The sequence below is a fragment of the Oncorhynchus keta genome, chromosome 34 (assembly GCF_023373465.1).
Source record: "Oncorhynchus keta strain PuntledgeMale-10-30-2019 chromosome 34, Oket_V2, whole genome shotgun sequence".
NCBI lineage: Eukaryota > Metazoa > Chordata > Actinopteri > Salmoniformes > Salmonidae > Oncorhynchus > Oncorhynchus keta.
The window spans coordinates 33,073,129-33,094,942 of record NC_068454.1 but is presented as its reverse complement, the minus strand read 5'-3'; the positions used below and the strand labels follow the sequence as shown (position 1 = coordinate 33,094,942).

Here is a 21,814-nt window from a genome sequence, read left to right as displayed (position 1 = left end):
TTTGGTACACTTCCCCAGATCTGTTTCTCGACACAATCCTGTCTTGGAGCTCTACAGACAATTCCTTCGACCTCATGGTTTGGTTTTTGCTCTGATATGCACTATCAACTGTGGTACCTTGTATAGACAGTTGTGACTTTCCAAATCATGTCCAATCAATTGAATTTACCACAGGTGAACTGGATCAAGTTGTAGAAACATCTCAAGGATGATAATTGGAAACAGAATGTAGCTGAGCTCGATTTCGAGACTCATAGCAAAGGGTCTGAATACGCATGTTTAAAAAAGGTATTTCTGTTTTTATTAAAACATTTGCTAAAAATTCTAAACCTGTTTTTGCTTTGTCATTATGGGATATTGTGTGGAGATTAATTTTAAAATAAAGCTGTAACGTAACAAAGTGGAAAAAGTAATGGAGTCTGAATACTTTCCAAATGCACTCACCACTGCTTCCCACCTCAGGGAAGTTGGCTTTTCAGGTTGTTTATTCATCCCTGGCTGCCTCCATCCCGATCACTGGCTGCTCTGGCTTGTTTACTCATGTCTTGCCATTAGCTCCTACTGTTACTGATGTTCTCTTCCTTCCCCTCTTTCTCTTATGTGTCCTCAGAGCCAGTACAAGTTTGTGTGTGAAGCCATCTTGAGGGTCTATGAGGAAGGCATGGTCAAACCCCTGAAGTCCAACCTATACCAGAGAGATGTAGAAGAAAATGGAGAAGAGGAAGATGAAGATGTTAGCATTAGCATTAGCGCTAGTGTGACCAGTGTGACGAGTGAGACCAGCGTGACCAGCGAATGCCCTGAAACCTAACCTCTAATCCCTTGGACCTGACCTGGGTTTGTTGTGAGACGCCCAGCACCATGGAGGAAGAGCCCTGGCTACCATGGGTACTGCCGTGGGCAAAGGAGAGAACAAAGCACTGTTGCACTTTATGCCGACAAAAAAATGAAAATCATTGACAAATTAATCCATTTATGTTATGTAGACGGACATGCCTTTTCTTCTATGTCCCTCCGGCCGATCGAGAGACTCCGTATCCTTTTCAAGTAGTATTTATTGTGTTTTAGTTTGTCAAACCCTGTCCACTGAACAAACGTTAGTGCGAGTCCTAGCTTCATGCTTCCCAAATGAAATCATAGGTAGTAAAAAGTAGTGAGAATTTTACTTTATAGTGAGTGGTTTTTATTTATTATATTCTTTGCTTTTCTTGTCAAGTTATGACAATAGACACACATCGGAGCACTTTGTCTAACCCTAGCTAACCGTGTGGCTGTCGTGTCACTATGCCTTGGTTTTTGCATAGAACGAACGAGTCATTGACTGACGTTGATTGGAATGTTAAATTGTCCAATTTGGCAGGGCGTGGATCTACTCTAAGCTACAGTATTTCATAGAGTCCCCAGTCACACCATGGCAAATAAAGCTATCAAATGGGAGACCTTAAAACAACCTTTTTAAGTTACATTTCTCGCTGTCTTTGTGAGTCAGTCGAGATTTTAAGCCAACAATACTAAGATAATTCAAATATTAGTAATTATATACCCCCACATGTTTATATTTAAATGGTACTTAGATGCTTTAAGGCACGTTATTTTTATTGGAAATGATAATCACTTAAGGGTGTTTTAGGTGCACATTGCTGGGCATTTGTTGTAGCCAACACAGTTATAACATGTTTTGTAAAATAAATCAGGGTGCACGAGGTGTCCTTTTCAAACTGGTTCAACTGTATTGTCATTTTCAGCAGTTCTTGTATTGGAGTTATCAGCTTCTTTATAGTTTTAGCTACTCTTCTCATGGAAGAGGCTGTTTCTTGCTTTGTTTCATTGGTTGCTGCCATTTTGTCACTGCAGGTAGTTGCACCTTCTCCGATGCACTATTCTGCACAACTATGTGTATGTTTAGAGTGGATGTGTGTGGGACCGTCAGTGTAGTTATGTGGTGTGTCTCTGTGACTCAGCAATTTTTCTTGTGTGTATATTATGCCCCGTCTCTGGTGCTGCTGTGGCTCTGTCTCATGGCGTCATGCCGTGTAACCATTTGCTAACCCCTTGCCATTTCACCATAACCTGGCTGACACTCATTACTAACTCAATGTTAGATGTCTGGGGTGAAGCCTGCTTGTAAACTTATTTGCCATAGTTTTTTTCCATCTTCTTGACCTGAGGTGACTGTGTGATGCATCTATAGCACGTACATTGGAAATAAATACATTATGACCAGGCTGTGAGAAGCCCATGAAGTAAATTGCTCCCTTTCACCTGGCTTGCACACAGTCCCCAATGGTCGATCATCAACCCACTGTGTGGAATCCACAAAACTGTCATTTTGATTATTTTAATTTTATGGAATCATGCATGGAATCCAGCTCATTCTGTTATGCCTGAGAGTTTTATGATGACGGATCATAGGAGCAAGACTACAGAATGCCACATACAAGACTTGGGTTACCAGAACCATCAAATTTGATTTTCACAAATGTCCAGAATTGAGCTTTGTTCAAAGTGTTATGATAGCGTATCAGGGTACTGTGGGGTGCTGTTTGGAGGTAGGAGGGGAGGGAAGCAGGGTGGGGTAGGTATGGGAGGGTGGCCGTGTTGTAGTTTTGTGAAAAACGGTTCATGCTTCTTGAGAATGGACAGCACTTTGCAGATGACTGGGTAGCCATGCCTGCTACTGAATATGTCAGAAACATAAAATGGTGTTTACTTTTTATTTATAATTTTATTGGTTTTTAGACACCTGTAGGGAACAAAAACTCAAACCTACAGTGATGCTTATTTTTTTTGTAAATATACTCGACCATGTAAATACAATGTTGTATATTTTTTAAAAATCTTTAAAATAAAAGGGAAAATCATTTGTGAGTTAAAATGTTTTTATATAGAGAATGACATGTGAAAACTTGTGTTTAAAAATAGAAGAAAAATTGAAAGCTTCCATTTCTTTCAACTCTCACTCCATTAAGTTGATTTTACTTCTGTTTCAAACACTTGTTTTCAGTTGCTCTGTGCATTGTGCTTTGTTTTTTCTTTCTGATATTGTCATTTGACAGTGCTTTGAATATGTTTATAAGATTTATTAAAAACGATTAAAACTTGTCTGAAAGCATGAAAAAATTGCTTCATCTCACGTTGCTTTTCCACACTGCAAAAGTGAGGTCAATGCAATGTTTTGATAATATTGTCATGGTACATATGGATTTCCTCAACCACTCTTCTGTCTTAATTCACACACGTACCTGTATTCCAAGTTCTAAATTCCAGAAATACGACTGATGCCTAAAATTATTTAGAAAGCAGCATCAATGTAAGAAGCCTAAAACATAGCATTTCTGCTCGTATGTAATCAACCTTGCAAGTTCCAACAGCCTGAGTTAGACTCCATGCAAACAATGACGTCTGTCCCAGAGGCTCTCTTTAAGTATCAAGTATGTTTGAAAGAAGTGCACAGGTACGGACGGTCTGGTCTCATCCCTGTCAATCAATGGATATCCATGGCAGGAAATACTATGACATCAAGACCAGACAGGTGCCATCAACATGACCAGTGAGTGGCGCTGTTGCTAAATGGAGAAGATTCAGTAGTTCATACAGTAGATATTTGGTCTGATTGAAAAAAAAATTACACTGACTACCATAATGCCGTTTAAAAATGTACCGTAATCTATTACTGAATGTACCGACTCGAAAGTATCTACTGGTTTGTTCAGTCCTTATATCGGCATAATATGACACTATAATAATACATACTTGGGTATATTTATTTGTTATATTTCAAGTAATGCTTTTCATAATTGGCTTCATTGTAATCTCATAACTACTACAGAAACAACCAACAATATAAATATAATTAAATTTCAATGCACCCAAACAATGACCGCACTCAACACCCTAATGTCTCTTTAAATACAAATAGCTGTGTGTTTGGGATTTATTTTGACGTCATTTCCTGCGGGAGATCTTGCCTCCCTCTTTTCTTGGGACTTGTGGAAATGATCTCGTTAGGGTATCGATCGAATAGGAAACAGTAGAATACTTATCAACCATGGAAACATTCGTTTTAATTTGTTTGTAAAGTGAACAATGCACGTGGATTGGTTGTTATTTTAGCCAAGTCTTTCGTGAGTTGCTATTCCTTTAGGACTTTCGGATCTACAAGTGGCCATCGGCGACAGCAGCAGCAAGTGTATGTCGCCTGATTTCTTTCATCTGTTGCTTCAGTAACGCGTCGTTATCACAAGAGGTAGCTTGCCTGCTAAACCTGTTGCTCTCGCTCATGATGTGACTATTCAAAGCCAATTTTGTCGAGTTATTCTTCAATAGTTAATACTTGAATGAAATGTTATTAAGATCGAAATTAAGACAATATTTATTCGGTCAAAGCTTCTAGCTAACTATCTAGTTGGTTGGTTCGTTAACGTTACCAGGTAGCTAACTAGCCAGCAAATTAACTAGCATAACCTATTATCTGGTACCGCATAGTACAGACTGCTATTAGCTAGCTATCTGATAGTTAGCAGTCCAAATGTTCAGTCTAAATCGCTCTGTAAAATTGTTATCATTAACTACAGCCCTAATGTATGTAACAAATGGCTAATAATACACTACCCAATTTAGCTAACTACAGTGTAACGGTCTGGTAAATACAGCAAGTGTTTATTCACAACTTCATTGCTAGCCGTTTGGAACAACCATTGGATAATTGTGGGGAGTCTACAAACATTAGCGGACTAAAACTCCACTCCATAGTGAAGGAAGTTAATTAACTTCTTTCACCAACAAGTTAAGTTCATCATAACCTTCCTTCACCATGGATTGAAGTTTAGTCCACTACAAACATTGTACACACAGAAAAGCCCAAAAGTAATACCTAGGCAGATAAGAGCACTTAGGTTAGTTGTGGTGATAAGTCACACCATTTTGATTTGCATACTAATATGGCTTCTGTCACAGCACATTATTTAATAGATTGTTTTAACATCACAGTCTTCTGAGGAACACGACAGATTGTATCAGTAATCCTTCCTCTCATATGTGCAGGTAGTGTTCACTAGGCCCCCACCATGCTGAGTTTCCTCCGCCGGACGCTGGGCCGGCGGTCCGTCCGTAAGCATGCTGAGAAGGCCCGGCTGAGAGAGGCCCAGCGGGCCACCACACACATCCCTGCTGCCGGGGAGGCCAAGTCTGTCATCACCTGTCGTGTGTCACTGCTGGACGGCACTGATGTCAGTGTGGACCTACCGGTGAGACTTTACACAAAAAATATATATATTTCAACTATAATCAAGGCATGCCTCATGAGAAAGTAACAGGTGGCTGTTTTGTATAGGGTCATCAAAATATATTTCAAAAGGAAGGAGGACAGAGGTAGGAGCATTTTTGGCATGTCAGGTGCCCTGAGGGTGAATATATCTCTCTCTCTCTCTCTCTCTCTCTCTCTCTGTCTGTGTTGGTTGATTCCCACATATAAGGTTCTGCTGTATAGTACTTGCTGACTAGCTCCCTCAATTTGATTTTTTTCCCATTTAACCAGGTAAGCTAGTTGAGAACAAGTTCTCATTTACAACTGCGACCTGGCCAAGATAAAGCAAAGCAATGCCACACAAACAAAATAGTTACACATGGAATAAACAAGTGTACAGTAAATAACACAATAGAATAAAAAAAGTCTATATACAGTGTGTGCAAATGGCGTGAGGTGTTAAGGCAATAAATAGGCCGTAGTAGCGAAGTAATTACAGTTTAGCAAATTAACACTGGAGTGATAGATGTGCAAGTAGAAATACTGGTGTGCAAAAGAGCAGAAAAGTACATTAAAAACAATATGGGGATGAGGTAGGTAGATTGTGTGGGCTATTTACAGATGGGCTATGTACAGCTGCAGCGATCGGTTAGCTGATCACATAGCTGGTGTTTAAAGTTAGTGAGGGCAATTTTACATCTCCAGCCTCTGCGAGTTTTGCAATTCGTTCCAGTCATTAGCAGTAGGGAACTGGAAGGAAAGGCAGCCAAAGTAGGTGTTTGCTTTGGGGATGACCAGTGAGATATACCTGCGGGAGCACGTGCTACTGGTGGGTGTTGTTATCGTGAGCTGAGATAAGGCGTAGCTTTACCTAGCATAGACTTATAAATGACCTGGAGCCAGTGGGTCTGGCGACGAATATGTAGTGAGGGCCATACAGTTCGCAGTGGTGGGTAATATTTGGGGCTTTGGTGACAAAACGGATGGCACTGTGATAGACTGCATCCAGTTAGCTGGGAAGAGTATTGGAAGCTATTTTGTAAATGACATCGCCAAAGTTGAGGATCGGTAGGATAGTCAGTTTTACGAGGGTATGTTTGGCAGCGTGAGTGAAGGAGGCTTTGTTGCGAAATAGGAAGTCAATTCTAGATGTAATTTTGGATTGGAGATGCTTGATGTGATTCTGGAAGGAGAGTTTACAGTCTAGCCAGACACCAAGGTAGTTGTCCACATATTCTAAGTCAGAATCGTCCAGAGTAGTGATGCTAGTCGGTTGCGGGCAGCGAACGGTTGAAAAGCATGCATTTGGTTTTACTAGCGTTTAAGAGCAGTTGGAGGCCACGGAATGAGTTTTATGCCTAGTTAACAGTGTCCAAAGATGGGCCAGATGTATACAGAATGGTGTCGTTTGCGTAAAGATGGATCAGGGAATCACCCGCAGCAAGAGCGACATCATTGATATATACAGAGAAGAGAGTCAGCCCGAGAATGTAACCCTGTGGCACCCCCATAGACTGCCAGAGGTCAGGACAACAGGCCCTCCGATTTGACACACTGAACTCTGTCTGAGAAGTAGTTGGTGAATCAGGCGAGGCAGTCATTTGAGAAACCAAGGCTGTTTAGTCTGCCGATAAGAATACGGTGATTGACAGACTCGAAAGTCTTGCCCAGGTTGATGAAGACGGCTGCACAGTACTGTCTTTTATCTATGGGGGTTATGATATCGTTTAGTACCTTGAGCGTTGCTGAGGTGCACCCGTGACCAGCTCGGAAACCGGATTGCACAACGGAGAAGGTACAGTGGGATTCGAAATGATCAGTGATCTGTTTATTAACTTGGCTTTTGAAGACTTTAGAAAGGCAGGGCAGTATTGATATAGGTCTATAACAGTTTGGGTCTAGAGTGTCACCCCTTTTTAAAGAGGGGCATGACCGCGGCAGCTTTCCAATCTTTAGGGATCTCGGACGATACGGAAGATAGGTTGAACAGACTGGTAATAGGGGTTGCAACAATCGCGGCGAATAATTTTAGAAAGAGAGGGTCCAGATTGTCTAGCCCAGCTGATTTGTACGGGTCCAGGTTTTGTAGCTCTTTCAGAACATCAGCTATCTGGATTTGGGTGAAGGAGAAGCTGGGGAGGCTAGGGCATGTAGCTGCAAGGGGATGCGGAGCTGTTTGCCGGGGTTGGGATTAGAGGTCGACCGATTATGATTTTTCACCACCGATACCGATTACTGGAGGACAAAAAAGCAGGCACCGATTAATCGGCTGATTTAATAAAAAAAATAATTGCATTTGTAATAATGACAATTACAACAATACTGAATGAACACTTATTTTAACTTAATATAATACATCAATAAAATCAATTTAGCCTCAAGTAAATAATGAAACATGTTCAATTTGGTTTAAATAATGCAAAATCAAAGTGTTGGAGGAGAACGTAAAAGTGCAATATGTGCTATGTAAGAAAGCTAACGTTTCAGTTCCTTGCTCAGAACATATGAAAGCTGGTGGTTCCTTTTAACATGAGTCTTCAATTTTCCCAGGTAAGAGGTTTTAGGTTGTCGTTATTATAGTAATTATAGGACTATGTCCCTCTATACCATTTGTATTTCATTAACCTTTCACTATTGGATGTTCTTATAGGCACTTTAGTATTGCTAGTTTAACAGTATAGCTTCTGTCCCTCTCCTCACTCCTCCCTGGGCTCGAACCAGCAACACAACAACAGCCACCACATCGAAGCAGCGTTACCCATGCAGAGCAAGGGAAACAACCACCCCAAGGCTCAGAGCGAGTGAAGTTTGAAACACTATTAGTGCACGCTAACTAGCCAGCCATTTCACTTCGGTCACACCAGCCTCATCTCGGGAGTTGATAGGTTTGAAGTTATAAACAGCGCAATGCCTGATGCACAACGAAGAGCTGCTCGCAAAAAGCAGGAAAGTGCTGTTTGAATGAATGTTTACGCGCCTGCTTCTGCCTACCACCGCTCAGTCAGATACTTAGGTACCTGTATGCTTGTATGCTCAGTCAGATTATATGCAACACAGGACACGCTAGATAATATCTAGTAATATCATCAACCATGTGTAGTTAACTAGTGATTATGATTGATTGTTTTTTATAAGATAAGTTTAATGCTAGCTAGCAACTTGCCTTGGCTTACTGCATTTGCGTAACCGGCAGTCTCCTTGTGGAGTGCAACGAGAGAGAGGCAGGTCGTTATTGCGTTGGACTAGTTAACTGTAAGGTTGCAAGATTGGATCCCCCGAGCTGACAAGGTGAACATCTGTCTTTCTGCCCCTGAACGAGGCAGTTAACCCACCGTTCCTAGACCGTCATTGAAAATAAATGTGTTCTTAACTGACTTGCCTTGTTAAATAAAGATTAAATAAAGGTCGGCAAATCGGCGCCCAAAAATACAGATTTCCAATTGTTATGAAAACGTGATATCGGCCCTAATTAATCGGCCATTCCGATTAATCGGTCAACCTCTAGTTGGGCTAGCCAGGAGGAAAGCATGGCCATCCGTGTAGAAAAATGTTTATTGATATTCTCAATTATCGTGGATTTATCGGTGGTGACAGTCTTACCTAGCCTCAGTGCAGTGGGCAGCTTGGAGGAAGTGCTCTTATTCTCCAAGGACTTTAGTGTCCCAAAACTTTTTGGAGTTAGCTACAGCATGCAAATCAGTTTGAAAAAGCTAGCTTTTGCTTTCCTAGCTGATTGCATGTGTATTGCTCTGAGACCCTAATCATGTTGTGGGCCTGTTCTTAGGTAGCTTGTTGCCCTCTTGCTGTGCTGTTAAGTTAATGAGTTACTGAGAGTGTCACAGTCAGGTCTTGACTCACTGAGGTGTGACTTGGCCACATGAGAGGTGCGTGCCAGTGTGTTTATGTGTAGTTCACTGTTGTATTGAGTGCTGCTGATCACCTGTAATTCCATGATCCCTCTACAGCACACCTGGTCACATGACCCACCCACAGCCAGGAGCCAAGTGAGTGGAGATGGTCTTCTCGAATGGGAAGACTTGCTCTTGGCCCGCAATGTCCTCTTTGATTTCTCAGGGTTGGAATTTCTAAGGCATTCCAGCTCTCCAACCAGTTGATGACACTGGTATTAAAATCAAATGAAAATGTTCACATGCACCGAATACAACAGGTGTAGGTAGACCTTAGAGGGAAATGCTTATTTACAAGCCCTTAACCAACAATGCTTTAAGAAGTTTTAAGAAAAACTAGGTGTTAATTAGATAATAAAAGTAACAAATAATTAAACAGCAGCAGTAAAATAACAATAGCGAGGCAATATACAGGGGGTACCGGTTAGTCGAGGTACTTGAGATGTATTCCACTGTAAATGCTATATGTCTATTGTCACAGAGCTTCTCCAGTAGTTTTTTTCTCTCTTTTTTGGCAATGCCTCTGAATGCAATGCTAGTGGGAGTTATTACAACATGGGATAGGCCGTCCATGTTTATGTCTGAAGAGTTTGTGGAGTCCAGGACATGAGCCTGCGTGCAGTTTTCTAATAGCTTTGTCATAGTCATGTGAAAATCCATTTGGAAGGAACATTGTCAACTGTTAGGCTAGCTGTAACTCTGGATCTATAGCTCTGCTATGTAAGAGTTCTAGGCTAGTTGATATAGTCTGACCATTTATTCACTTGGTGGCATTGATTAAGTGTTACCTATGTTGACATAGGTCTAGTACAAGATGCTGGATTTGTATTGGTGAAACCTAACACCTTTGGCTTATTTCAGTAAAGTAGTACAGTAGTCTTTTTTTAAATGTATTTTTTTTATCCCTTTTTCTCCCCAATTTCGTGGTATCCAATTGTTTAGTAGCTACTATCTTGTCTCATCGCTACAACTCCCGTACGGGCTCGGGAGAGACGAAGGTTGAATGTCACATGTCCTCCGATACACAACCCAACCAAGCCGCACTGCTTCTTAACACAGCGCCATCCAACCCGGAAGCCAGCCGCACCAATGTGTCGGAGGAAACACCGTGCACCTGGCAACCTTGGTTAGCGCGCACTGCGCCCGGCCCGCCACAGGAGTCGCTGGTGCGCAGTGTTTCCTCCGACATCACACCCGTTGGCTATGCTGCTCGTGCATTGAATTTGCTCCTCAAGGACATCATGGCATTGAAAACAACTACCTCACCAAGTAAAGTGAGAAGAATAAGAGCACCACTTTAAAGCTGCCCAGCAACACACATTGGGGTGGTGTTGTCATCATGTTTGAAAGTCTCCTGGAGGGGAAGAACTCCAACAAATGGCCATATCACACTCTGCCGATATGGACAACCCCATCAAGAGGATTCTCCTGGATGATGTATTTTGGGAGAGCGTGGTAAGCAGCCTGAAACCTGTAGCAGTAGCCATTGCACAGATTGAGGGTGACAATGCCTTCCTGTCTGATGTGCGGACTCTGCTTGCACATATAATAGAATACTTTTGTACTGCCCTGTCCACTTTGCTGTTGCTCCAAGCAGAGGACACTGCAGTTCTGAAATACATCAAAAAGTGTGAAGACTTTTGCCTGAAGCCCATACACTCAGCAGCGTACATGATGGACCCCAAATATGATGGCAAGAGCATCCTGTTTGGAGCAGAGACAAAAAAGGCCTATGGTGTCATCACTACAGTGTCTCGCCACCTTGGCCTGGTTCTTGGCAGTCTGACAAAGTACACTTCCAAGCAAGGGCTTTGGGATGGAGATGCAATATGGCAGTCTTGCCAGCATATCTCTTTAGCCACCTGCTGGGAGGGACTTTGTGGATCTGAGCCTCTTTCCCCTGTTGCCTCCATCATTCAAATCCCACCAACATCAGCCACCTCAGAACGCAACTGGTACTTGTTTGGGAACACACAAACCAAAGCACACAACAGGCTGACCATTGAAAAATTGGTGGCCATCTGGTCATATTTGAGGCTTTTTGAGCCTGACAACGAGCCATCCTCAAGGTTGGAAAGTGACAGTGAAGATGAGGCCTCCAGTCTGATGTTCAAGAGGTGGACATTGAGGAGGTCCAGGGAAAAGACATGGAAGCCTGAGAGGAAGACAGTCTAGAAACTAAAGCTTTGGTTATGATTTTACAGATGTATGTTGAAATGTTTTTGGGAGATGCGATGGATCATTGGGGACCATTATATATTCCCTTTTGTTGTTCAGTGAAAGTCAACTCATTTAATTAAAGTTCAATTTGTAACTCTTTTTTTTAATGTATTTTTCTGTTGGAAGGATTTAATCATTTGCAATTATGTCTACTTATGAAAAGGCAAAGGTCTCTGTCTCTATATGATTTGGTAAATATATCCAATGCAGAAAGAAAATCTACATTTAAATGGTATTATATTCCTGTTAATTCCCATGGAATGTTTCCACCTCTGAATATTCCCCAAAATGTGCAACCCTGGGTGCTGGTCAGTAAACTGTCCAGAATGACATTTGAAGAAAGTGTGTGGCGTAGCTTGTTTATTGCTCTTACCAACATGGCTGAATGCTTATGTCAACCCAAAGGGTTTCCTGGGGTTACACCTCTAAAGCAGCAGCTTTCCCTTTTGACACAAACGGCACAGTAAATAGTCTAATGATTCGTCTCTTCTCTGACACCTCCAGCTCCAGAACTCAGTCCAATCTGAATAAGGGAGCCTCAAGCTTTTAAGACAATTGGTGGGAAGAAGGAGGGGGGCTGCCATTTTTTTCCCGCAGTCCTCCCTCAGTGGCTCTAACTTGTGTAGGGTGGGGAGGCCGATTTTAATTTTATTTTGTGCCCCTCCCTCAGTGGCAGTCCTTTGACTTGCATGCAGGGAGCAGCCTTAGGAATGTAACTGTGCCTCCAAAGGCAGATGGTTGGTCGGGCAGACTGGAAACCTCTGGTGAACAATGCGACAGCGAGGCCTGGGGTTCACTGGAGCGCACAATGGCTCCTTTGTGTCCATTCTCCCTGGCCGAAGGGGCGCTTTGTGAGCTATGCCAACTCTATGGGGCCTGCGTGAGCGTCCGGCAAGCTTGGATTAACACTGAGGACTGTTCAATGGCAGCATCCTCTCCTCTCTACCCATCACGACCACTCCCCCTGTATAATGTACCCGACCAGAGCATGGCAGTGCAGCCCTGAGTCCTCACTGCACATGTCAATGTTTGTTCCCCTGCAGGGTATTGTGTGTGTGTGTGTCGCTGTATGCATACAGCAGTGTCACAACCAGTAATATGCTTGTTAGGTTTCAGCAATGTTGTTGCAGACTTTACTGAATGTTCTGATTTTGTGTGCTTTAAGCTACATCTTTAGTGTTGTGAGTTTCCATTGTTTGTGCACTTGGGAGTGTCCTCTCTGTTGGTGGACTTGGTCTAACGTTGCTTGTATTCATCTGAGAAACTCGAGGCAAAGAAAGCTCTGCAGAATGGCAGTGAACTCTGCCAGCCACTACAAGGGGTGTTTTCACCCCTTCTATAAGATTTGACCATTCAGTCACCTTGAACACAAATGACCTCAATGTCATTCAGTGCAGTGGAGTGACCGACCAACCACATCTTTTGTTTTTTCCGTGTCTCGCTCTCTGGTGGTGTGAGGCAGGGCAGAGGTAGTGGGAGCGTTTTGTTTTCATAGGCTGGCCTGTAGATCACTCATTAGCTGAGACTTCACTACAGGGCTACAGACTGTGTACTGTGTTGTCAGGCTACTGTGTGTGGTTAGTTAGTCAGTCAGACTGCTGGGCAGAGAGTAGAGACTGACTGGGGTCACGCTGACTCGCTGTGTTGCAGCCTACTAACAGGTTGCCATGGTGACCCCAGTGCTGCCATTCTTCCTGCTGTTTTGAAGTTGGCCGTGTACTGAACTAGCTAGTACAGCAGCAGGCTACAGGAGTTGGGCAGCTAACACCCCATCTGAGCAGTGCAGACTGGAGACTGGTACGACCTGTCAGACTGACTGCAGGAAACACTCTATCATAGAGTTCAAACTGCTCACCAGAACGGAAGGGAAAGACTTAAACATGTGGCAGTGTGCCTGATTTTAAAGTAGGCGAAGCCAGCTAAATAATATGTTCTATTTGGCTCGCGTCTCTTTTTTTGCGTGTTTTCTAATCCGTTATAGAGGCAATAAAATCAACAGTGTGTCTGGGGAGTGGAGTATCAGGGAAGAAGACACAAACCCTTAAAACAGCTCTCGAACTTTTCCACCAGTAGTGACTTAGCGAAACTTCTCCACTTGCTCGTTCCTCTTGTATTGTGTTAACCATAATAAATAACATTGAGCAACAGTTTAAAAATATTTGAAATATGAAACTATTATTAAAATGCTAAAGAGAACACAGTGAAAAGTCTAGACCTAGTCTGTTGAATGATTGATGACATTGCTTCTAGATTAATGACTGTGTGACCTCTGACATCTCTCTTGCTCTGTCAGAAAAAAGCCAAAGGTGAGGAGCTGTTTGACCAGATCATGTATCATCTGGACATCGTAGAGAAGGACTACTTCGGACTACGCTTCATGGACTCTGCACAAGTACCGGTAAGACCAGAGTAGCAGACAATCCTAGAGACTCACTTTTACTACCACCCACCCAACCTTCTTCTAAGAATTAGGAAGGGGTTTGTTATGGTTAGATTTATCCACTAAACTTGAATTTCTCTTCTCTGGAATAGGGATTTCAATAACAGTGTGTACAGTTCACATACTATATGGGTTGTCTAATATATATATATATATATGTATGGCTGTTGGAAGGTTCAAGTACAGTTTGTCGCAGAAAGTAATAATTAAGTCCAGTGTCTATCAAAGACCCAGCAGCCAGGGCAAGCTGATATGGTGTGACGGGCATAGAAGGAAGGAGAGGAGAGAGGTAGTAGGGAGGGAGATCTGGAGAGAGGAATGTGGGGGAGAGAAGTGTGAAATAGGGCTGTGGCAGAGACCTTCCGTTCCCTCATCAGCATGAGCAGCACCCCCTACCCCACCCCCCTACTCACGCACCCTCCTAAACCCCTGCCCCTCCCTCATATAATTGTTCATGCCTCAGTCTCCCAACTCCCAGACGAGTTACAAATCAGAAATTCCCTTTCTAGTGACACAATCATACTGTGTGTGGTATCCTAGGTGAGGCTGCTGTCGAACACATTTGTTTTTGGCCTTGCCCATGCCATGGATTCTCTTGAGTCTAGATGGTTGATTCTTTCCTGTCATTGAAATGTGTTCTTTTCTCGTCTCTTTTGCAGCATTGGCTTGACGTTACAAAAAGCATTAAAAAACAAGTCAAAAGTAAGTATATGTTCTTGACCTCACAATCATTGGAGATACACAAGCTATAGCCCTTCTATTGCCTCTTTTCTGTACCAATGTAGCTCTAGAGATGTATAATGGATGGGTATGTTGATGGAACAGCCAGAAACAGATGGATTTCATTAATGCCATTCTCATTTCAAACCTCTTTCTTTCCTTCCTCTCTTCCGTTCCTCCCCTACCTCTGTGCAGTCGGACCCCCATACTGCCTTCACATGAGGGTCAAATTCTACTCCTCAGAACCCAACAACCTGCATGAGGAGTTGACCAGGTCACCTTGTTGTCGTCTTATTTACTATTCAATAATCACCAATTGTTATTAGAACATTTGTATTTATTGGGGACATTAATCTGGACTTTTTATGAACAAATGACCCTTTTCTTCTCGCAGATATCTATTTGTATTGCAACTAAAACAAGATATCCTCAGTGGCAAGTAAGTAACCTCCCTCACCCACTGTTTTGCTCTTCCTGTATTAGATGTACAGTATATTACATTAGTGTAGACTTCATGTGCTTCAATTTATTTAACATGGCTGATGTAATGATGTACTTGGCCTATAGACATGTTAGCTATATCTGTTCTGTTGCATCATGATACAGATGCTAAGAGGCTTAGCTACAGTAGTGGATTACACACGTGATGTTGGAAGGAAACTATTTACATCAATAAGTAGATTGTGAATATTAGTATCCATTTTCGCATACATGGGGATTAGTGTTCATATCTGTCCGGCAATCCAATAACACCGGGTTGTTGTGTATTAGCTCTGGAGCGAGAAGCAGGCTGTTAGATGCAGTAGTTCTCTGCTGTAACAGCTGTGACTGATCTCTTCAGACAGTATCCTTGCCTAATGTGTACTGTACCTTGTTGAAAGCAACAGCACTCAGACCACAGCATTTTTTTCCCCCCTTCCTGAACACTCGTCCTTGTATCACAGGTTAGAATGTCCTTTCGACACAGCAGTGGAGCTGGCGGCCTTCTCTTTGCAAGGTAAGAACAACGATGGCCCAATGTCTAGGTGTGGTTGTCATAACTCTTCTTGAATGAGAGCCACCGAGTTGCAGTTTTCTGAGGGGGTGGAATCTTTGCTATCAGCAGGGAGAGACCATAGCGCCACAGTAGCCTTTCAGAGCCTATTAACATGGTGGAGTATTTGTGGAAATAGAAGATCATTTGGGCTTATCGCTACCCTCTCTTCAAGAATGTGTGCTGCTGCCGCAGCACTGCCCAGAGGAGTTGGCCCAAATGCTGAGGCTGCAGTCCTTGCTCAGTGTTCCAACTGTAAATGGGCACTCTAGGGTTGTTCTGAATGGAAGTGAGCCCCCTCCCTCTCTTCCAGCTCCTCTGTGGGGGTAAATGCAAGCTCATTAGAGCCTAGCTCTCTGCAAAGGCCCCCTAATCCAGCCCTCTCCCTCGTCCCCTCTCACTATCCCCTCTCTCGCTCTCTCTCAAGTCATCCACACCATCACAGCCCCTTTACAGCAAAACCACTTTTTGTTTCTCAAAACTCACTCTTTAGCCAGAACTCTGAATGGCCCTTCCCAAACAAAGCGGTCATGCTTTTAGGTAGAATAGATATCAGGATTTCAGATTGTATTCTGTTCTGCTTGATGCCTGCTAGCTAAATGTCCAGCAAGTCAAATAATTGACCCTCAAGCAGTTAGTCAAAGCCTCAGATTTCAATGTAACCTACTGAATGTCCGGTCGGTAGCTCGACTCCATTCTGTTTGGCAGCTAAGCTGGACGTCTGTCCATATTTCCCACATTTGATTTGTTGACCAATGACCAGGAGGAGGTGAGGCATTCCCTTCTCTACCCTGTCAGCAACATCCATCCCTGTCATGGCCCCGACCCCTGAACCTTAGCCCCACGTTGAGCTCTGACACATCACTACTCTGCCTTGGTCTGCAGCAAATCACTGATAACAAAGAGCCTCTCCTCACCTCCATTACCCAGATAGCATACTGTTGTCCTATTTATACCCCTGCCTGCAGTCAGACAGGGTTATCTCCATGATGCTATGTAAGGAAAGAGGGGAGTGAGGCATCATTGGATGTCTGTTGCTCCACTTAAATATGATTTGGATGTATTTTAATGTTCGTGTCCTAGTTGGTTTGAGAAATTGAAGCAGGCTACTTTAAAGGAATTATTCAAAATAACAAATGTCATTAATAGCTAACGGATCATCTATAAATCCTAAATCAGGGACACAAATGATGGTGATAGACGAATACATACAGCTTCTTATTAGCATCTCTTTCATTGATAAACAATCCCAGACAGCATGCCTTAACCAACCTTCTAGAGTTATTCAGAGAACCCATGTCTGGTTGTGTTCCAGCTGAGCTGGGAGACTATGACCCTGGGGAGCATGCCCTGGATCTGGTGTCTGAGTTGGGCTTAAAGTACTCAGTATGTTACCTGTTGTGTTCCAGCTGAGCTGGGAGACTGTGACCCTGGGGAGCATGCCCTGGATCTGGTGTCTGAGTTCCGCTTCATGCCAGAACAGACTGAGGCCATGGAGCTGGCCATCTTCAACACCTGGAAGGAGTGCAGGTAAAACAATGATATCACAGAAAAGGTCTGAATAACAATTTATGATATCTCCATAATATGGCATTTTATAAAGCATTTTTTAATGGTAAGGTATTGTAAAGTGTCACCAATGTCTAGAGGTTGTACAGCCTTTACATTACTGTGTATACGATGGTTACAGCCAGGAGTTTCTCCTGTATTTCACTGCCTATAGGGTTAGGCTACTTAAGCTTCTCAATTATTTACCCTTCCTTGGGGAGTGTAGATCATCCACCCGCTATATTATTTGATCACCCTTGATGTACTGGGGCTGGGGTATTCCCAAGTATGGTTAGGTTTGCTTATTTTTAGAAATGGATTTAAAGCATGTCTCAGTGTGGGCCGATCTTGACCCCAGGTTACCCTGACTCATGTACTATAGGGGATGTAACAGATGCTAAATCTTGTCAGTGGGTGTTTAAAAATAACCTGGAACACATGCATGAGCTACCTGTGATGTATGACTTTGTCATGGTTGAGATTTTAATGTCACTTATGATTTAGTATCATCAGTCGTGGTTCATCCCAAGAGTCAACATTCTTTGCGTGTGACCTTCATCACCCACCAACCTTATCCCCTGTTTAACCTAGTATTCTGCCTGTTCTCCCGCCACTCCATCCCAGGGGCCAGATGCCATCGCAGGCGGAGATTAACTATCTGAACAAGGCCAAGTGGCTGGAGATGTATGGGGTGGACATGCACATGGTCAAGGTGAGGACACCAGGGTGGGGGTCTCTCTTATTTCTCTTGCTCTCTCTTTGTCTCGCTCTACTGGTATAAAAACAAGACTCTAGTGGAGATTAAGGAAGGTAAGTAAACTGTAACACTATGCTGAATGGCTGTGTCTGTCCCTTCAGGCTCGAGATGGAAATGACTACCAGCTAGGACTGACCCCCACTGGAGTGCTGGTGTTTGAGGGAGAGACCAAGATAGGCCTGTTCTTCTGGTAAAGACCTGTGGCCATACTTGATCTCTACCTGTGTCTCTACTAGTTCAAGGACTTGTGGGTCTTGATCACTATCTCTCGTTTAATTGTGTGCTTTTTCCGTGTGTGTCCCAGGCCCAAGATCACCCGTCTAGACTTTAAGAAGAGCACGCTGACCCTGGTGGTGGTGGAGGATGACGGAGAAGAGGCTCAGGAGACCGAGGAGGTAATGAACCAACCCTCTGCCATACACACACACAGTGGGGGCAGCCATGATCCCTGCTCTTACCCCCTACTCTTTTCTACTGGGCAATCTTCCCATACACTTATCCTTACACTCAACATCTCTGAGGGCCCTGGTGTAGCTGGGGATAGTTGTTTCCACCTGGGTCTGAGTCTGAAGTATCCATGCTCACATCCTGTTCTGTTTATCATGCTGCATTACTCTTTCTCTTCCATCATGTTGTTCTATTGTGTGCTGCCTTAGTGAATTATAGTAGCTGGTGTTGAATTGTCCGTTTTCTACCACTACTTTTCAATACAATCCGAAGCCCCTGTACTTTTCTGTAAAGCTCCTGTCATTGCAGAGAGAGCCCTGCAGTTTTCCAGTCTCCTCATGAATGGTCCTGATGTCACCTGTTACTTAGGCTGAAAACTGAAAATGATGTCTACGACTAAGGAGAGTTGATTAGTCATGCTCTCTTTATGTTGTGGTAGTACTATTTGAAATGTGTAGGCTATACTTTCTGACCACATAATATCAGTAAAGGCAGTTACTTTGTTCCAGTCCAATAAAAGGGCTTTGTATTGAACTGAAATTGAAAACCGCCTTGTTCCAGTATACCGCTGGAGCAGAGCTCTACAAAGCTGCTTTTATAACAATGTGCTGCAGGGGGGAAGAAGACAGGAAGGCAGACCGATCTTCAACCGATCACTGCCCACACCTGCCCGCCCGTCCAGCATCACTACTCTGGACGGTTCTGACTTAGAATATGTTGACAACTCCATATACCTAGGTGTCTGTTTAGACTGTAAACTCTCCTTCCAGACTCACATTAAGCATCTCCAATCCAAAATTAAATCTAGAATCGGCTTCCTATTTCACAACAAAGCATCTTTCACTCATGCTGCCAAACATACCCTCGTAAAACTGACCATCCTACCGATGCTCGACTTCAGCGATGTTATTTATGAAATAGCTTCTAACACTCTACTCAACAAATTGGATGCAGTCTATTACCTCCTCATGCCTTTTGCACACATTGTATATAGACTCCCCTTTTTTTCTACTTTGTTATTGACTTGTTAATTGTTTACTCCATGTGTAACTCTGTGTTGTCTGTTCACACTGCTATGCTTTAACTTGGCCAGGTCGCAGTTGTAAATGAGAACTTGTTCTCAACTAGCCTACCTGGTTAAATAAAGGTGAAATAAAAAATTAAAAAATTTAATAAAATAAAACCGTGCCATCCGTTTAGTCACCAAAGCCCCATATACTACCCACCACTGCGACCTGTATGCTCTTGTTGGCTGTGCCTCGCTTCATATTTGTCGCCAAACCCACTGGCTCCAGGTCATCTACAAGTCTTTACTAGGTAAAGCTCCGCCTTATCTCAGCTCACTGGTCACTATAACAACACCCACCCGTAGCACCAGCTCCAGCAGGTATATTTCACTGGTCACCCCCAAAGCCAATTCCTCCTTTGGCCACATTTCCTTCCAGTTCTCTGCTGCCAATGACTGGAACGAACTGCAGAAATCACTGAAGCTGGAGACTCATATCTCCCCCACTAACTTTACGCACCAGCTGTCAGAGCCGCTCACAGATCACTGCACCTGTACATAGCCCATCTGTAAATCGCCCATCCAACTACCTCATCCCCATACGTTATTTATTTTACTCCTTTGCACCCCAGTATCTCTACTTGCACACTCATCTTCTGCACATCTATCGCTCCAGTGTTTAGTTGCTATATTGTAATTATTTCACCACTATGGCTTATTTATTGCCTTAGCTCCCTTATCCTACCACATTTGCACACACTGTATGTAGACATTTTCTATTGTGTTGTTGACTTTGTTTGTTTATTCCATGTGTAACTCTCTTCTTGTGTGTGGCACTGCTTTGCTTTATCTTGGCCAAGTCGCAGTTATAAATGAGGACTTGTTCTCAACTAGCCTACCTGCTTAAATAAAGGTGAAATAAATCAAATATGGAGGGAGACGGGCAGCAGCTCAAGCAGCCATGTCGTGTAGGACATTTCCAATCAGCTGGTTGGCTGCCTGCCTATACCCAGGAATCAAGATGTGTTCATTGGACTAGGATGTTTGCGTATCTGTGAGGGGGTGTGTATGGAGATCAGTATAGCCCAGGTCAGTTCTGAAGCAGAGGCATAGGTTTTTAGGGTAGGTTTGTTGTTCCCTATTTTGTGTGAGGGAGGTTTCTGTGTGTGGGAATGAATGTGTGGATTTCCACACACCTCCTAGGAGGACATGTCCTGTCTCTCTCCGAGGCTGCCTGGCCGGGTTGGCTCATCTCCAGGGAGAGTCCATTAAAGCATCAGCTTTCCCTCCGGCATCTGTGGCATCCACAGCCTTTACAGCAGCTCCTAGCACTCCTTTAGACCAGGCTGTCGAGCTGTTAATGTTGAAACACCCCCCCCCCGCTCGGCTGGGCAGTCACTAGACGGGCTAACGAGGCTTTGGCACTGGTTGTCTTTCTGTCTGTCAACTACACATTGCTGAACACCTGGAAGTGGGAGTTCACTCTATGGTCAAAGATACTTCACCTACCTCGTCAAGATGTTTTCAGACATCTGAAGTAATGTGTTGTGTAGATGCAGTTATACGCTATGCCTCAAACCCAAATGTTTTGGGAAAGAACTGAATGAGATTTATTTGAAGCAGTAGTCAAAGGAATGCTGCAATACACAGTAGATGGATGTGACTCCTAATATTCTGTAGTGCTGCGACATGTACAGTATGTAGATGTGATGCCCTCAGGTAGAGAGAAGGAAAGGCTAGACAGTGTTGTAATGGGGGACAGTAGACTAATTAAAATCATTACTCGTAGTTGATGGGGACTGCTGCTCAGACAATTTGACAGCTGACCACTTGGAATGTGTTGCACCATCGCAATGTGGCCCGGGTCTTTACTTTGGGACCACTAATCTCTGGTGTGTGTGTGTCCAACACTGGACTGCACATTCTCGCTCTCAAAGGTATTCTGGTTCTCATCTCCCGAGGTCTTTGTTTTGACGTCTTAATCCGCCCTGTGAATTTATTCAGTTTGTGACCCTGTTCCTGTCTGAATTAATGAAGCACTATTAGCAGAGCACTGAATAGGGCTAGTTAGCAGCAGAGCAGAGCACTGAATAGGGCTGGTTAGCAGCAGAGCAGAGCACTGAATAGGGCTGGTTAGCAGCAGAGCAGAGCACTGAATAGGGCTGGTTAGCAGCAGAGCAGAGCACTGAATAGGGCTGGTTAGCAGCAGAGCAGAGCACTGAATAGGGCTGGTTAGCAGCAGAGCAGAGCACTGAATAGGGCTGGTTAGCAGCAGAGCAGAGCACTGAATAGGGCTGGTTAGCAGCAGAGCAGAGCACTGAATAGGGCTGGTTAGCAGCAGAGCAGAGCACTGAATAGGGATGGTTAGCAGCAGAGCACTGCTGAGAAAGTTGCTACTCTGCCATAACTGATTAGGACACGAGAAGGAGTTTAATGTGCCTCGTCGAGGCCTGGTGGAAAATTGCGTTAATGAGGAAGTTATTGGGAACT

The 21,814-nt window shown here is 43.5% G+C and overlaps 2 protein-coding genes across 6 annotated transcripts in view; both read left to right on the top strand.

Moving 5' to 3' along the window:
- The window catches only part of LOC118366971 (tyrosine-protein phosphatase non-receptor type 4-like), a 104,015-nt gene extending 101,154 nt beyond the window's left edge, over positions 1–2,861 (top strand). For both annotated transcript variants that reach the window (XM_052493723.1, XM_035749850.2), the window contains one exon: positions 611–2,861. In XM_052493723.1, the coding sequence (XP_052349683.1) occupies positions 611–811 (201 nt within the window). In that variant the 3' untranslated portion in view covers positions 812–2,861. The remainder of the gene's footprint in view (positions 1–610) is intronic.
- Positions 2,862–3,960: 1,099 nt separating this feature from the next.
- Positions 3,961–21,814, top strand: part of LOC118366970 (band 4.1-like protein 5) — a 46,843-nt gene continuing 28,989 nt past the window's right edge. For 2 of the 4 annotated variants that reach the window (XM_035749848.2, XM_035749845.2), the window contains exons 1-11: positions 3,961–4,246; positions 5,044–5,246; positions 13,667–13,771; positions 14,473–14,515; positions 14,729–14,807; positions 14,928–14,972; positions 15,478–15,530; positions 16,976–17,096; positions 17,739–17,826; positions 17,973–18,061; positions 18,176–18,266. In XM_035749848.2, coding sequence (XP_035605741.1) covers positions 5,067–5,246; positions 13,667–13,771; positions 14,473–14,515; positions 14,729–14,807; positions 14,928–14,972; positions 15,478–15,530; positions 16,976–17,096; positions 17,739–17,826; positions 17,973–18,061; positions 18,176–18,266 — 894 coding nt within the window. In that variant the 5' untranslated portion in view covers positions 3,961–4,246; positions 5,044–5,066. The remainder of the gene's footprint in view (positions 4,247–5,043; positions 5,247–13,666; positions 13,772–14,472; positions 14,516–14,728; positions 14,808–14,927; positions 14,973–15,477; positions 15,531–16,975; positions 17,097–17,738; positions 17,827–17,972; positions 18,062–18,175; positions 18,267–21,814) is intronic. The other 2 variants (XM_035749847.2, XM_035749846.2) reach the window with 2 other exon arrangements.